This window comes from Plasmopara halstedii (genome assembly GCF_900000015.1).
Source record: "Plasmopara halstedii genome assembly, contig: Scaffold_323, whole genome shotgun sequence".
In the NCBI taxonomy this organism is placed as follows: Eukaryota; Oomycota; class Peronosporomycetes; order Peronosporales; family Peronosporaceae; genus Plasmopara; species Plasmopara halstedii.
The window spans coordinates 515,017-530,364 of record NW_020187244.1 but is presented as its reverse complement, the minus strand read 5'-3'; the positions used below and the strand labels follow the sequence as shown (position 1 = coordinate 530,364).

The window sequence follows — 15,348 nt, the reverse complement described above, 5'->3', positions numbered from 1 at the left end:
TTTGACATTTCCTACAAGTGCACTACCAGTAAATCCATTTAATATGACCACCTCCTCGACTGCGCAAGAGCTAGAGAAGACGCTCACCGACCCTCGTTACGTGCGTGGTGTATTGCTACTTAAAGAAAAACGTCTTGAGGAAGCTGTGATGGCTTTTGAAGATCTGCTGCGTACCATGTGCGAAGCAGAGGGCAAGAGTGATTCACTAGCTGTTGCGCCCGTTTACTACGAATATGGTCATGCGTTGCTAAGTCTAACAGAAGCCACAGCGAGTTTATTTGGTGGAGCTGTAGAGGGTGCAGCGGATAGTGATGAAGGTGATGGTGAGCAGGACGCTAGAAATACAGCAGACGAACTCGAGGCTGCGTGGGAAGTCATGGAGCTCGCTCGTGTCATTTATTCGCGTTATCCTGGCGATGAGGCAGTTGAAACTCAGTTAGTTCGCGTCTATACGCGACTTGGAGATTTAGGACTTGAAAGTGACCAATTTGAACAAGCAAGAGCAGACTTTGAAAAGGCTTTAGTCTTACGAAAGAAGCTGCTGAAGGCCACAAATGCTGAAGATACGACGCAACTAGCGGATTTGTATTGTCAATTGGCTATTGCGTGTATCTATCGAGATTCAACAGCAGATAAAGAGAAGGAGACGATACCGAATGAAGAATTGACGCATTATATGATGGCTGGACGAGTTATGGCGGAGAATATTCATCGAATAGCTAAAAAGTGCAATGACAAAGTGCAGAAGTTTGTTGAAAGAATTCCTACATATGCATTGGAAGAAACGAGTGACTCATCGAGTGAAGGAAAGAGAAAAGCATCATCTAGAGACATTGAGGGGGATACATTGGTCTATATAGGAGACCACGTGGAGAAAATGAAGGAAGAGTTTCTCCAGTGTATTGATACGGACGAGGACAACATGAAAGAGCATGAGAAGACATTACTGGAGTACATGGAGATTTACTTAGAATTGAAAGAAAAGGTAGATGGTATCAAGGAGACGATAGCTGGAGCTGTGGCCAAAGAGAAGGCAGACACTATCATTGGGTTTGATCAGAACAAATCGAGTTCTTCTGCACCGACAGTGAATGTAATTCCAGTGGTCAAGAAGCGAAAAGTGGAGACACAGGAGACTTTAGCAAATGGCAGCAATTGATTCAGGCAGTGACCAATACACAAAGTAATATTTGTATCTTTTCGTTTCACTCACATCAGTGACTTGTCTTGAAGTGCATGTTGATTTGTGTTAGCCTACGCACTGCGATATGAGTCGCGTACGAGCTGAAAAATCTTAGTTGCGTCTGCATCAGCCGAGGCATTGACACTAAAAACTTCAAGCTGAAGCTTGTCAAGCGCATTTTCAAGTGGCACGCGGTATCGGAGACCTAAGGCCTGCATCTGCGCCAGTGCACTGCGGAACCAGTTGTCACGCGGGTCCAACCCTTCCGAGTCACATTCCGATTTATGGTCTGTAATAACGCGATTTAATCCACGAAATAGCTGTACTAAAAGCTGTTGTAACTCATCTTGCAGTCGCTTGCAATCATCTTCAAGCGCAGCAACGTCAAGCATCTCGTCGTTATCTCGGTCATCCGACGCTCGCGGTAACGACGCTTGCTCTAATTGTTGTGTCTTGGTACAAATGGCGTCTTGAACCAGCTGCAGCGTATCGTTCAGAATTTCCCACATGTATGGCCAACTATACTGCTGTACGGCATCTGAAGTAACAGCCCACGCAACGATTGTGGACGGACGCAGCAAATTTTGACGTAGCATAGCATTTAAAATCAAACCAATGTGTTGCGGTGACAATAACCAGACAGAAGCCACTGTTTTGACCACCACAAGCTCGTCAGCATCCGTCTCATCGGCCGGCTGGTTATCGCTACCAAATAACTCGTTGCGTTTTCCATACTTCTCCAACAGCAGTCGCAAATGTGTAAACGTAGCTGCACCAGCTTCCAGAATGCATGTCCATACAATCTCCACTGCTTCTGCGCGCGAGATCTCAAGGCGGGGAAGCGCTTCATTAAGCCATGAGCGCAGGGCTAGCGCAGGCGGATGACCTTTTAACTTCGTCGTGACAGACTGGTAAAAATCAGACGCAGGACTGGCTTCATCCTTTACAGCGTCATCTTCCTTAATGGGCTTAAAATGAATGCGTGGCTTGGGTGCAGGAGGTAAAAGCACGTGGAAATCCTCAGGCAATGCGTTTTGCATGTGCTGCAAGTACGAAAGACGCACGCAGCGTTCAATGACGGAACTTACAAAGAGACGTTGTGGATCATCTTCACTGGCTTCCAGTACGTACGACCACGCTGCCCATCGCCACTTAAATTCAAAATTCGAGAGAAAGTGGCTTAAGAGCAGCACAAACGACTCGACAGCAGCGGCACGCATAGTCGGCACCTCACGAAACAAAAGTTCAACTTCAACAGCCAATGCAGGCGACATGGCCTGAGCATCAGTCTTGACGAGATGATATAGCACAGAGCAGTAGTATGTCTGCTTTGCAATCGTACTCTCCCCAAGAGCAGCAACCAATAACGTTTCTACAAGCAGATACTCACTCTTGACAGGTGAGGCTCCTTCATTTTCGAAAGAAGCAAACCGATTGTTATACGCCCGACATAAACCTAACAGTACTTTAGCTGCAATTGCCGGCTTTGGGTGACAAGTCTCCAATGCATCATGAAAATGGCTGCGACTGATTAAATATGAAGCCAACGGTAATTTTGCAATCATTGCACCAGCAGCACCAGATTCATCGGATAATATTCGAAACAATGTTTTATACGACGGAATCTTTCTTGAGTCAAGCTGTAGACAAGCGATAAGTCTTGATTTCAAAATACAAATCTATTTGCATCGTACCTTCGATATGTCAATTGACAATGACACTGCCAGTTCATGGGATACTGCGCTTTCAAAACTCGACGAAAACATGTCCTGTGGATGATTAATTCCAGGCAACTTCCATGCAGCGGCTTTGTTATCTCCGCCATATTGAAGAGCGTTCAATGCATCATAAGTCAGTGACAAAGTATCACTAGATTTACACAATATCGGCACGTCATCATCAGTTTCCGGTGCCCAAAGTAGATCAAGCTGCAAGCGCCTCGTAAGCCACGAGGACGGACCAAAACTAGATCCTCGTGGATTACTTTCTTCTTCACGATGTGATACATACTCTCTGCATCGACTTAATAAACTGTCATACAGATTCTCCGATTCAGTAATTAACGCCTTGCCACTATGTAACAGCGCATCTAACACGACGGATGCGAAAAAGTCTTTCCAGGCTGCAACATCTTCTCTCACTCGAAGAGAAGCGTAAGTTTCGTCATCTACATCCCAATCCTCTGGAGTACAAAGTCCTTGAAGCGTATCTAGCATAGCTAGCACATCCTCAGCCCTGCACACTTTAACAGCAACCAATTCGGTCAATAATCTCACAGTAAGTCGTACGCGAGTGGCCACAGCATCCACGTCACCGTTCCGACGCAGCAAATCCGTATCAGGTGCGACTGAATCATCACTTTTCTCAGAATTAAAAGACTCCATGTCTTTTTGCAGACATTGAGCTGCTCCAGTTACGATCTCTCGTCCAAAAGAAGGTTTACGAGCATTTACGAGTCCTACAAGAGTCGCATACACCGCTGTTTTATGAGCCAGTCGCGACGCTCCACGCAGAACTAATGCCGCTAGATGGCCAAGCTTTACTTCTTGCTCATCTGGATCAAGTTCACGCAGCAATAATTCACAAGTACGTGTAAGCTGGTCACGTTCTACGCCGTCGCCTAATTCTATAATTGCTTTCTTAGCTAAACGCCAAGCGCGCGCACGATCACTTTCGTTAAAACGTTCGTATTCACCTCCACCACGTCTATCATGACGTCGAGATCCACCACTATAGTGATCATCCGAGCGAAATCGCTTGTAGCCACCGCCATCGCGGTCATTGTCATCGAACGATCGTTTGCGGCTTGGGCCATACATGATCACTGAGCTATTGATGGGTGGAATTTTATAAGTACGATTTCATGTGAACTTCGAATCTTTTTCACAAAATTGCTAACAAGCACAATTGCAAATTTGCAGATTATCTCAATAGAAAATTTAAGTAATAAAATAAAGTATCAAACTAGAAAATTAATAATATTGAGTGACTTAATGATAAAAAACAACGTGTGGCAGCTACAATATTTGGTAATTGTTTGGAGCACTTCCAAAACCTCGAGTGACCATTTACGATGCACTCTACACTTACTACCATAAACAAACTGTATTCCTGTCACTAAGAATCTTTTACGAGAGCAGAACTGCTGCACTCCGCTTCTGTTCGAGACGATGTCTTATAAGGTTGACTCTGTTAAGTATTGATTGACGCGTGTCGTAGACCTTATAGCCGAAGAACCTTTGTACAAATTATGTCATATGAATGGTGCAGTAAATGTTGGCAAACCTCTAGATACAGGAGAAAAGCATACATATTCAAACCTTGTTGTCGACCCTGGTCGAAGAGCCAGAAAAACTGAAACATTGAATCAGCCTTGTGACTCTTCAACATTCTTCACAGGTAGCAAGCAATGAATACATCGCCACAAGCTCTCACAAAGCCACGCGATGTTGAAGTCAATATCTTATCGCGATAACGCATCCATTTGTGATACGCTATGAATACACCATAAGCGATATACTAGGTTCGCGCCATACCGAATCGAAGGTACAAGGCATTGATTGTACTGACTTCGTCGATGCAATCGTTTTTGAATATCTAAAAGCTAGATAGATGAACGTCGTTTGCAGGAGAAAAAACATCATATAGCTTTACTATGTTGTTGTTTGATGCGGTTTAGGGTCGTTCAGGCCGAATAAGTCAATAAGAATGTCTAGCGGGATTTCTTCAAGTGTTGGTTGGTCGCTGGGGAGCGATTAGTCGATCAATATAGACGCGTTTGAAGTACTTTTGAGCGATTCCTGTGCTGCTGCGCAAGGTCAGATGTACCAAGTTATAACGTCGGACGTCGTTTTGCTCGTCAATAACAATGCGGTAAACTCGAACAATTAGCTCTTGGATTTGAATTGTAACTTTTGTCATACGATAAATGTTACCAGTTGGCCACCCAATGATGCTGACCAGCAGCGTCCACTAAGATTGGAGGACGAGCAGAAAGGGGTTTTCAGCTTCATAGCTAGTTAAGGCGATTTGATCGGCTGCAGAAAGTGGTGCGTACAGGTCCCGACTGATGAAATAATATTGCTGTCCAATTTGACACGGTTTTAAGGGTAGTTTACTCATGTATTGCCCATGCCTATTCGATTACACACGCTTTCGGAACATTTGTTAAAGAATTCCGAGCTTGGCGTGCTTCAGCACAATTTTGCGAGCAGCTGGATCTTGGATTATTATTGGGCTAAGCGTCGAGGCCGACGTATAAACCAGACGCGTCAGCGCCAGAAAGAAATGTACCCAACAGTAAATGTGGTTTCAAGCGTCGCCGTAATATGCGGGATGCATACACAACTTTTCGGGTAGTTCAATTGTGTAATGGCTCACCGTAATTATTGTAACAAGAAGACTACATTATGTCCTAGCAAATCTTTTGCAACTTTAGCTTTCACTTAAAGTTGGAAATTAGTGACTAATGGACATATCTTGTCCGATATTCAGTTTCTGGATGGTCATTGGTCAGTATTTGAACTTTTGTGCAACTTCAACAAAATATTGAGATGAAAAGTAGGTCACAGTACGAATGAAGATTTTCGGAGGATCCTGAAAATGTTATCCTAGTCTTGTGCAGAATTACACCTAAAAGTCATCATTGGATGTAGAAATAATTCAGTACAGTTGCTATTCATTTTGCTAGGAAGCAAGTATAGTTCAGTGTTTTTAACATGCTTCGAAAGGCTGAAATTTGGCGGCAGTAATTAAATTGGCTAAGTATCTTGTCAATTCGCGACACAAGAATTCTTTGCCGGTTGTATAGCAAAAAGTCTCGGGGGTTGCCGGTTGTATGGCAAAAAGTCTCGGGGGTTGCTGCCTGAAACGCTCATCGCATCTTAATTAGCATCATGGATGCATTCAAGACATTCTATCCGACAGTATGTCTTCCTTTACTCTTTAAGGTAAGGCATCAACCAGATTTCTTGTTCCTAATGTACAACTTGCCCCGTCAGTATGTCTTCTTTTCGAGGCAGTGATTCTTGTTCCTTGAAATGTACATTATGAAAAAGACAATCACCGAGCCACACTTTAAAAAAGCTAAAGTTCACAGCGAAAGCGTGGTTTGTGTCAATCGGTAACTTATTGGTGATTTTACGACCGCTTCACGTTCGTTTATGGTAATCGTGATATTGAGTCTCCAATTTAACATATTTCGAAGTGTACTAGCAAATGTGAATAAATATTGAGCTTCAGCAACTGACAGGGCTGCGTCTGGTTAAGCTAGATACGATCTTCTGTGGTCAGGTCGGACATTATTACTACTCGCACAACACTCATCTGCAGCGCGAATCATACACAGGTTTTGGGATTCTCATACATCTTGTGATATCCTATACCCTGTATCGCCTGGCGCAAGTAATCTATGTGAGCTTGAACCACCGCCTTCTCGTCCTCTGCTTCACTGTCGACAATTATATCATAGGAACGAACTAATGCAACATACGATCTGGTCTCAGAATGCGTGAAATTTTCCGCTTAAATATGACTGTTGTGATGTTAAGACCTCATGACGGGCAATCCCCAGAGAACCTCACGAGGGGGTGCTAACAGCATCGAAGAGAACAGTATTAAACGCCGTGCTGATGATACATCAACATTTCTCGATTTTTAATAAACGAAAGGGATCAGCATGCGCGGGATATCCATTTGGCCCATCTACATCCTCATCGCTCTCTTCTTAACAGGTTTTTCGTCAGCGGTGGAGCATCGTCACTTTGACCTCAGCACATCAAGACTTTGTATGAAGTCCTCACCGGTAGATTGTGCAACAAATAGCTCAAGATCGATTTGAAAGTAATCTAAGTAGATGAAGCGAAGACAGCTTTGCTATATCTGAAAAAGAGGATTGCTCGCTCAAAATGGTACAGTTAAAATTCACGATAGCGACTCTTGAGAATAGAGTGATGATGGTTCGGAACGAAGATAGTAAGCAACGTGACGAACCAAGTCGCTAGGTGTCTTTGATATGTGGTTTTCGGTGATTTTCGGGAATGATGATATGTTTCGTGCAATCGAAGTGGATAAAAGGGTTGACTGCATCTTTAGTATGCTAATGGCGCCAAGGGTTCAGCGCCATGACCCAAAAATGGGTAAAATGTGTTGATCTGAAGAAAAAATTAAGCTTTGTCGGAGCGGCTTTTGCCGTTGTAAGAAATAAGTAATGGCAGATAAACCACTCAGCGGCTTCTTCCGGACCGTTATCCCTACAACAGTGTGTATGACCCTCGCAGTCTGAGTAACTAGAAGCGTGGTGTATCAAAATCCAAACATAACCCGGCTCATCAATCGGTCGATCATTCAAGCTCCACTTGAAGAGGTTGCTGAAGATGCGATCGCACTGATCACCATCTCCAGCAACGAGTCCTACGGTCGAAGAATAGACGGTCGGGTCGATTGATGATTTACTTCGAGTCATGCAGCGAGTTTTTAGCACCGATAGACAAACTTTTTTGCGGTTATACACCGACAATGATCTAGAAATCTGGAAAAAATGCCGTCTGGATTTTCGAATGAGAGTTATAGAGCTGAATCAGCTCACACGCTCATAGGGCACATCAATGGTGGATGTTTATGTAAGAAGTTTAATCACAAATAGCGGTTGAAAGCTCAATCGCTTGTAGTACTCTTGGAGTCAATTAGTAAAATGTATCGCTGGTTACATGGTATTTGGATATACTTTCCAACCCCGATTGTGGATTTTGGCGCATACCATGAACAAAGTATTGTAGTGTCCATATTCTTGGGATCAAGTCAAAGCTATCAACAATTTTTGAACTTGAGAGGAGATCAATATTTCCACCAAACTTCTACTTAAGGTAGTCATGGCAGATTGATGTATAGCTCATGCGTTAAACAGCCCAACAGTGGATATTGCACAAAAGGATAGAATTATGATCTCAATGCCCAAGCTCATTGTGTTTCTTGCAATAGAGTTTGATGGATAACATCTACCAGATTCACATGTGTGAGCAAGAAGCTGGTGAGCGAAATAACCGATCAAAGACACTTGCACTTGTAGAGAAGAAAAATCGTGCTGGTGCACGGCAGAATACGATTTTTATTATCATGTTTTATGTCAGCTGAAATGACGAGATTTCAGACTTAACTTCGTTCCGAACCAGTTTAGACAACGGTTTGATCGTATTTCAATGATTTGAAAGCGGCTTTCGCAATTGCATTCGATGAAAATTCCAGTCAAGCTTGTAACCGGTATCTGAGTCCAGCGATCTACAATGCTGAGCAAATACATATATCCGACCTTCACATCTTGTACGGGGGAATATTGGTCCGAATTCAGAATGGTGCAAAGGTCAACGGATACTTCATCTTGAAAGCACCAAGGAAGGCGAGGCAGTCTCGATCGGATGTCGTAGACCGAATGCCCATGTCTTGCCCCTTAGAAAGGTACTACATAGGATCTCACTTTTCAAACATCGTCAATGATCTGAAGTGCAGAAATTGCTTTGTCAAGCGCACAATATTAGTGTCAGATGGTGTCTTCTCGAAGCGATCTCCAAAACTGGTGCGCCTGCAAATCTACGGTCACAGCCTCTTGAGCACAAAAAGACGCTATGCATTCTCGTCGCCATGGCGGAAATACGATATCAATGGAGAACACTAACTTTGGAGATTATCCGGCCTCCCATTCATATTCGATCAGGAGTGGAAAATGTCCCTCACGGCAAAGGTGACTCAGGTCGAAGGCCAAATCACTTGTAATGGTCGTGTGGACGCGCGACAATATGTAACCATCTTTACTGACTCAGATCTGCAACAATAGTGAACGTTGGGAACCTTAGTATGGGAAACTAAATAACTACGATTTGACCGTATTCAGACCAACGTGGGAAGCTCCACTTGATATCGCGTATTGTAGAAGATTCAGCTCAATTACTGGTTATGTACTTACCGTCATCGATGACACAGTATCATATACGATACGTTGCAATTGTTGCTTGGACGTTCACAATCTTAAATCGCGATTTTCTTTGGCGACTCATTAGCATATTGAAGATTCTTACTTTATTAATTGATGCCATTTCGAAGCAACGATGTCCCAGCGATAATTATCCCGAGCAAAACGTTTCATTCGTTCACGAACTGTCTTCGCTAGCTGTTTATTGTCTACAGCTTTGATAACGTTTTGGATCCAGAGCTCGAGCCATTCTGGATCGTCATCTACAAGCAATGTTAGATTCTGTCGAACGATTGTCGATCTTAACGTACCAATCGTCTTTCGTTGGAGTGGTCGTGGTCCGAGATCAAAGTCGTTCACAGTCTCTGGTAGAGCTGAAAGGGGATACCTGCTGGTTAAAGGGATGGCACCATTCGCCATGGCTTTCATGAGAGAGATACAACTTGTTTCCGAAAAAGTTGTTGGGTAGAGATAGAAGCCAGCATTTGCATATTCCTCGGCTAGTTGTACGTGATTGACAAGGCCCACATAGCGCACACCGGGTGTGTTATTAAGAAGTTGCTCCATTTCATTCACCCAGTCGGCAAAGTCAGTCATTTGATTGTTACCCCATTTCAAAAATGCCGGTGTGAACCCGTAGAAAACCGAAAGTTCAGCACTCGGAATGTGTTCTCGGATCCGTGGCCAGGCTTTGAGTAATGTATACAGTCCGCGATTTGGGGAGCTCCCGTAGACGAAACGATTAGCGTGGTTTGCCCCATCGACGAAAAACGATTGATCCACTGCATTTGAAACGATTGTGATCTTGGACTGAAGATGCGCAGGAAACGCAGAGGCATGAAAAGCACTAAGACACACGATTCCATCCGCATGATAAAGCAACTCGATTGAATGGCTCACAGCTAGTTGCGGAAGATCGTGCATCCACAAAAGCCGTTTACGAGCAGACAAACCTATTGCTAAAGAAATATGATACCGCCAAGCTACGAATATATCAACTCGTGTGTCGTCGGGATCGTACGCGTAGTGTGGATACCATCGCACTGTGTCTTCGTCTGCTTCATCCAGCGTGGAAATATCTTGACGAGATGGATCGCCATAGATTTCGACCCAGTAGCCAAGGTTTTGAAGCTTACGAGACAAAAACACGACAGCTTCTTCCGATCCACCAAGACCAGCATTAAGTGACGAGGGCCCCCACTGGTCCCACCAAGATTGTCCGTACTCGTGGCAGTAAAATGCGAGAACGACTTTGTGATGAGGACGTGGAATCTTTGGAAAATACCGTCCTTGAGTCGCGAAAAGTGATCGAGCTTGAGTTTGCACGGCTTTCGCCTGCAGCTGATTTCCTTCCTCATATCTTTCATGCTCGATGTACAGTGCTCCAAGATATAGGTGCAATTCATAAATGGTCGGATAGAGTTTCGTAGCATTTTCTAACAGATCAATAGCCTCTTGAGAGCGTCCAGTCTTGTCCAGCGCAATGGAATAGTCGCAAAAAGCTTGTCGTATCTCGTCTTGATTAGCACTGATTGAAAACACAACCTCCCCATAGATTGCATAGAGATCAACAATTTTGTCGAAAGCTTTCCGATGAGCATACACTTCACTAAGTTTTAAGATCGTCATCCGATCAAATGGATCAAGCTGCAAAGCAGCTTGAAATTCGGTTTCAGCAAGCGCAAATTGCCTCAGCGAGACATAACTTGACGCTAGATCAAAGTGGTACGAAAATTCAACCGGGTTCAACGCCACAGCTCGACTAAGGTACTCAACGGCATGGTCAAAGTGACCGCTCTTGTAGTAAAGAGTGCCCAATAGATGGTTTGCATCTGAATTCGCCGGACTAGCTCGTAACACACGTAAATACACATTCTGAGCTTTGACAAAGTCTCCTACATCCTGAAGCGCGATCCCTTGCTTGATTGCTCGAGATATACAGGAGTGAATGACTTTTTGCTGGTTTTCTGCTTTCATTGCGCGACTTGCTTGGATGATAAGCTGAAATCGAGGCTTCTGATCGTCTTCTGAAAACGAACGTAAGCGGTTAACAACATCGTGCATCACTTCATACGCAAACTCAATCGATTCTGTCGTTTGCTTTGTGTTAAATAAGGGCGACGTCAGCGTATGAGATGCCAATTCCTTTCGAATGCGGTGAAGAATTGTCGGCGTCTTGGCAAGATACACTGCCAAGTGCTCGTAATCTTTAATGCTTTGTGCAATTAACTCTGGAAATGGAAAAGCGTTGACGACTAGAGAGGCAGCCACACGAGAAGGAAAAGTGTCTCCCCACATGGTTACAATCGGAATATTTGCCCACAGAGCATCTGCTGCCGTTGAATGAGCATTGTAGATAAAGGAATCTAAGAAAAGGTCTGCGAGTGTGATCCGTTCAAGGTGCTCAGACTTGTTAATTTTTGGAGCAAAAATTACTCTCGATGGAAGAACACCATGCGCCATTGCTTGCTCCTGCAGCATTCTGATCACACGAGGTGCATCTGGACCTGTGGGAGCGAGCAGCCAAAGCACACTTGTCGGTACTTGCCTTAAAATGCTCATCCATACAGCAAACGAAGTGCTTTCCATTTTGTTAATTGTATTAAAGTTGCAGAAAACCACGACATCTAGTGGAAGTCCATGCTGAAGTCGCTTTTCTCCCTGACATTTTGAGTCAATACAAGAAAAGATCGAAGGCTCATACCGATTGACTTGATATGTGTTTGGAAGGTAAATCACTTGTTCTGTCATACTTGCCGCCGCTACTTCTGGTGGAAGAATCAGTTGATCGACCATGACAAAATCAGTAAAAGTTGAGCCCATCGTTCCCGGATAGCCTAAGTAGTTCAAAATGATTCGGCTCGGACGTAAGGATGTTATACCCAATCTAGCGCCTTTAGTGTGTGCCATAAGATCCACCAAAATGTCAATTTCATCTAATGCAATCATCTGAGCAGCTTCGAGGTCAGATACACCTAATAAATCACGAAAAACATCACACTTTTCTTCAAATAATCGTCGCCAAGATGCCGAAACAACCGAATTTGGACCATAGGAGTAGCAAATCGTATTAACATTTCGAGCCAGAGCCGCATGCTGCTCAATTAATCCTAACGTAAGGTGGCTCATGGGATGATCACGGAAGTCAAAGCTTAAGTATCCGACTTTTAAACGTGTAGGAGTCCGTGGACGATTCCAGGTTACGATATTCGAACTCCAAGCCAATGGTAGGAGCTGAAGCGTACTAGACTGTTCATACACTTTTGAAGCTTGTACTGCCAAAAGCTTTCGAAAATGATCTGACGTTCTGAGCAGCGTCAAATCAAATGGTAAAAAAATGACAGCATCTTGAACAATTTTAAGCTCAAGTTGTTGTTGTGCAGCACGAATGACTTGACTTTCGAGTAATTCCATGCCTTGCCAATCACATAATGATCGTTTCACATTCATCAAATCCACCAGCACATAGGACCCAAGGGCGTCAATTGCAAGCATCTCATTATATACTTCTAATGCGCTTGAGAGCAAGTTGTATTCTTTTAAAAACACTCCTTTGTTATGTAATCCTTGTAGTTTCTCCTCGGTTGTCGTAGCCATCAAAATCACATGATCTTCATGTTTCAAGGCATATTCTAAATTTCCATGTTCAAAAAAAATTCTTCCTAGATCCAAATGGGCTTGTTGATAATCTGGCTCAAGCTCCACGACTCTTTGCAATAATTCTAATGAATCATAATTACGTCGTAATGCCAACATAACTGAAGCCTTATTGTATAGAGCCTCTACAAAATTTAAGTCAATTGCCAACGCTTCTTCAAAATGCTCAAGTGCATGTAGGGAGAAAGCAACGCTCAACTTCCCGGATTCCCGAATGATAAGTCCGAGATTATTGTGGATCTTAGCCAAGTTTTCCTGATCGTGGGTTGCTTTAGCAGCTTGCAAACCGCGTTGCAATAATTGCAAAGCTTCATCTCTTTCCTGTCGTTCGTAAATTAACATGGCCAAGTTGTTATACGCTGCTGCAATTTCTGGATAAACATCGATACTCTGTCGCAAAAGTCTTTCCTTTTCTAGAGCTTCAACGGCCTCTTGTGCTGCATGATAGAGATCAGCAGCAAGCCGAAGAGATACTTCATTCTCAGGCGTCACAAGTAAAACAGTTTTAGCTTGATATGATGTCCATAAGTTAAAGAATAATGCAAGATACGCTACTAGAGGCACCATATTACACTCATTAAATGAAGATCGTCAAGCTTGACCAGCTATGTGGACAACATCGAATATGATGTACTTATTGTGTATCATTAGTTTCACGAATTTCATGGAAGAAAGCTCGAAATGCTTCCTTGGGCTCTTTGTTCGTTGGGATGTAATGACCACCAGGATGTAACAATACTTTTGGATCTACAAAGAGATTTTTGAGCGCAAGACTTCTTGCTTTAGCTACCACGGCATCTGTTTCACCAATCACGTGCAGAGATGGCATATTCACTTTTACATCACTTATGTAGTTGGGATCGTCAATCGCACCAGCTGACACGAAGATGGCAAAGTGGAATGAAAAACGTGACTCCAAATTGCTGACTATATTTACACAATACAAAAAGTACGATATATTAGGATCTCGATTTGTCAAGACCAAAACTTCTTACCTTGTCTCTGTAATATCAACGATGCCATTGTACCACCCTGACTGAACCCAAAGATACCATCAAATGGTCCTTCATTCGTGACAAATTTTGCGACATATTCAATTGCTTCTTCCGTTTGTGACAGTAGATAGTGTCCAGTCTTTTCGTCGAGTGTAAAGCTGCACCATTTCAGCTGTTTGACATTTTCGCCTGTTTCTCCGCTACCACGCAAACAATTATAAATATGATGCGCATACATGAAAAATTAGTCTCTTACTTGCTGGCGTGTGTGTCTGAGGTCGGGTCATATGGTACTTCAAAAGGAGCATCGAGGCATACTGCATTCCAGTCAAAGCAGAAGAACACATTATGGCAAACGGGACAACAGTAACACATTGATTCTCATATTATCAACCAAATTCAACGCTAGATCGGAACGTTCGACGTAGTGCAGCAATGCGACCGCGTAGCTTTAAGGCGTTTTGACGATAGCCGTGCAAACACAAGACGCGATACTTGCTCATAGTGGCTGAACGCCATATACTATTACTCTGGATTGGCCAATAATCTAATTTGAAAAAAATAATTTCAAAGTTATTTTGCACTATTTTTAAGTATGTAGAAAACACAATTTTTGCACATTATCGAGTAGACACGATGTAATATCTTCACTCTTGCCGTAACCTCCTTTCCTACATTACTTATTACTGACGCAACGCTTTACGCGTAAAGATTAGGATTTTTGCCTATATACTCAGCCATTTGTAGTGGTGTTTTACCTTATATTGTGGAAGAGACATGAGATTATGAAGTCTGGAGTTTCTCATAAATCTAACATTGGCACGCTTGCCACCTGCGTAGCAGAAAATAATTATCTAGCACCTTGATCCTCTCAATCTATTAAGTTGATGAGTTATCTGTCCTACTTTGCAAATCTGTTGGTCATCTCTATATGGTCTGCAGGTTGAGGATATTCATTAGAACCAAAAAGATCCAGGTAAAAAATTAATAAATTCAATATTAAAAGGAAAAGGAGCTAACCAACCACCTAAAAATAAAATAGTAGTTAAATCGACAGGTAGCTATTCCTTGCTACCAGATGTGGAAGATCGTCTTGGTTGAAAGGTGTACGAAACATGTATCTCTCTTGGATCAATATCGCACAATTATAGCCGAATATCGAAAGCGTATCAGATTTTATTATTGGTTTCTGCATAACAATATCCACGAAAAACAATGACTTGCTTCACAAAGTAAGTATGCAGCCGTAGGTACTCTGCAGCGGGGCTACCGTAGCTTTGCGCTTTGAGGAAGCGTAAGTTAAGCCACCGACCTCTCGTTCTATACTCAGAACAAGTACGAGTTTAGCGGAACGCAATCGGCTTACTCGAAGAGTAATTATAGCCTTAACCCAAGGCTAATTAACTCTTCGGTTCAAATTCAAACTGACTTTATTCATATTTATCAGCGGCAATTTTAAAAGCATAGATTTTCCTAAATATGTATAGTAAAATCGAAATACATGTAAAACTACTGGTTTTCCAGCCCTGTACCGTATTCTTGTTTGGGTT

At 43.0% G+C, this 15,348-nt stretch overlaps 6 protein-coding genes across 6 annotated transcripts; 2 read left to right on the top strand and 4 right to left on the bottom strand.

Annotated features, from left to right (window-relative positions):
• Positions 1 to 43: 43 nt before the first annotated feature.
• On the top strand, positions 44 to 1,159 carry PHALS_08602 (nuclear autoantigenic sperm partial; the record flags this gene model as incomplete). Its single annotated transcript, XM_024723983.1, has 1 exon — positions 44 to 1,159. One exon carries the CDS (start codon positions 44 to 46, stop codon positions 1,157 to 1,159), a length of 1,116 nt encoding a protein of 371 aa, XP_024574905.1.
• A 95-nt stretch (positions 1,160 to 1,254) lies between these two features.
• PHALS_08601 (nuclear cap-binding protein) lies at positions 1,255 to 4,002 on the bottom strand (the record flags this gene model as incomplete). The annotated part of the gene is made up of 2 exons (XM_024723982.1): positions 1,255 to 2,823; positions 2,878 to 4,002. The coding sequence occupies 2 exons, from the start codon at positions 4,000 to 4,002 to the stop codon at positions 1,255 to 1,257; spliced, it is 2,694 nt and encodes an 897-aa protein (XP_024574904.1).
• Positions 4,003 to 4,165: 163 nt separating this feature from the next.
• On the top strand, positions 4,166 to 5,607 carry PHALS_15321 (uncharacterized protein). The gene has a single exon (XM_036407371.1). The coding sequence runs from the start codon at positions 5,315 to 5,317 to the stop codon at positions 5,540 to 5,542; it is 228 nt and encodes a 75-aa protein (XP_036263079.1). The 5' UTR covers positions 4,166 to 5,314; the 3' UTR covers positions 5,543 to 5,607.
• Positions 5,608 to 5,983: 376 nt separating this feature from the next.
• PHALS_15326 (uncharacterized protein) lies at positions 5,984 to 9,250 on the bottom strand. Its single transcript, XM_036407370.1, has one exon. The coding sequence runs from the start codon at positions 7,644 to 7,646 to the stop codon at positions 7,281 to 7,283; it is 366 nt and encodes a 121-aa protein (XP_036263078.1). The 5' UTR covers positions 7,647 to 9,250; the 3' UTR covers positions 5,984 to 7,280.
• On the bottom strand, positions 9,249 to 13,370 carry PHALS_08600 (tpr repeat protein (modular protein); the record flags this gene model as incomplete). Its single annotated transcript, XM_024723978.1, has 1 exon — positions 9,249 to 13,370. The coding sequence occupies one exon, from the start codon at positions 13,368 to 13,370 to the stop codon at positions 9,249 to 9,251; it is 4,122 nt and encodes a 1,373-aa protein (XP_024574901.1).
• Positions 13,371 to 13,437: 67 nt separating this feature from the next.
• Positions 13,438 to 14,301, bottom strand: PHALS_08599 (serine hydrolase; the record flags this gene model as incomplete). The annotated part of the gene is made up of 4 exons (XM_024723977.1): positions 13,438 to 13,730; positions 13,799 to 13,998; positions 14,055 to 14,115; positions 14,193 to 14,301. The coding sequence occupies 4 exons, from the start codon at positions 14,299 to 14,301 to the stop codon at positions 13,438 to 13,440; spliced, it is 663 nt and encodes a 220-aa protein (XP_024574900.1).
• Between the last annotated feature and the right edge of the window lie 1,047 nt (positions 14,302 to 15,348).

Bases quoted from the DNA above. Each gene is read 5' to 3' on its own strand.
- PHALS_15326 (XM_036407370.1), bottom strand. From the start codon at position 7,646: ATGACTCGAAGTAAATCATCAATCGACCCGACCGTCTATTCTTCGACC.
- PHALS_15321 (XM_036407371.1), top strand. From the start codon at position 5,315: ATGCCTATTCGATTACACACGCTTTCGGAACATTTGTTAAAGAATTCC.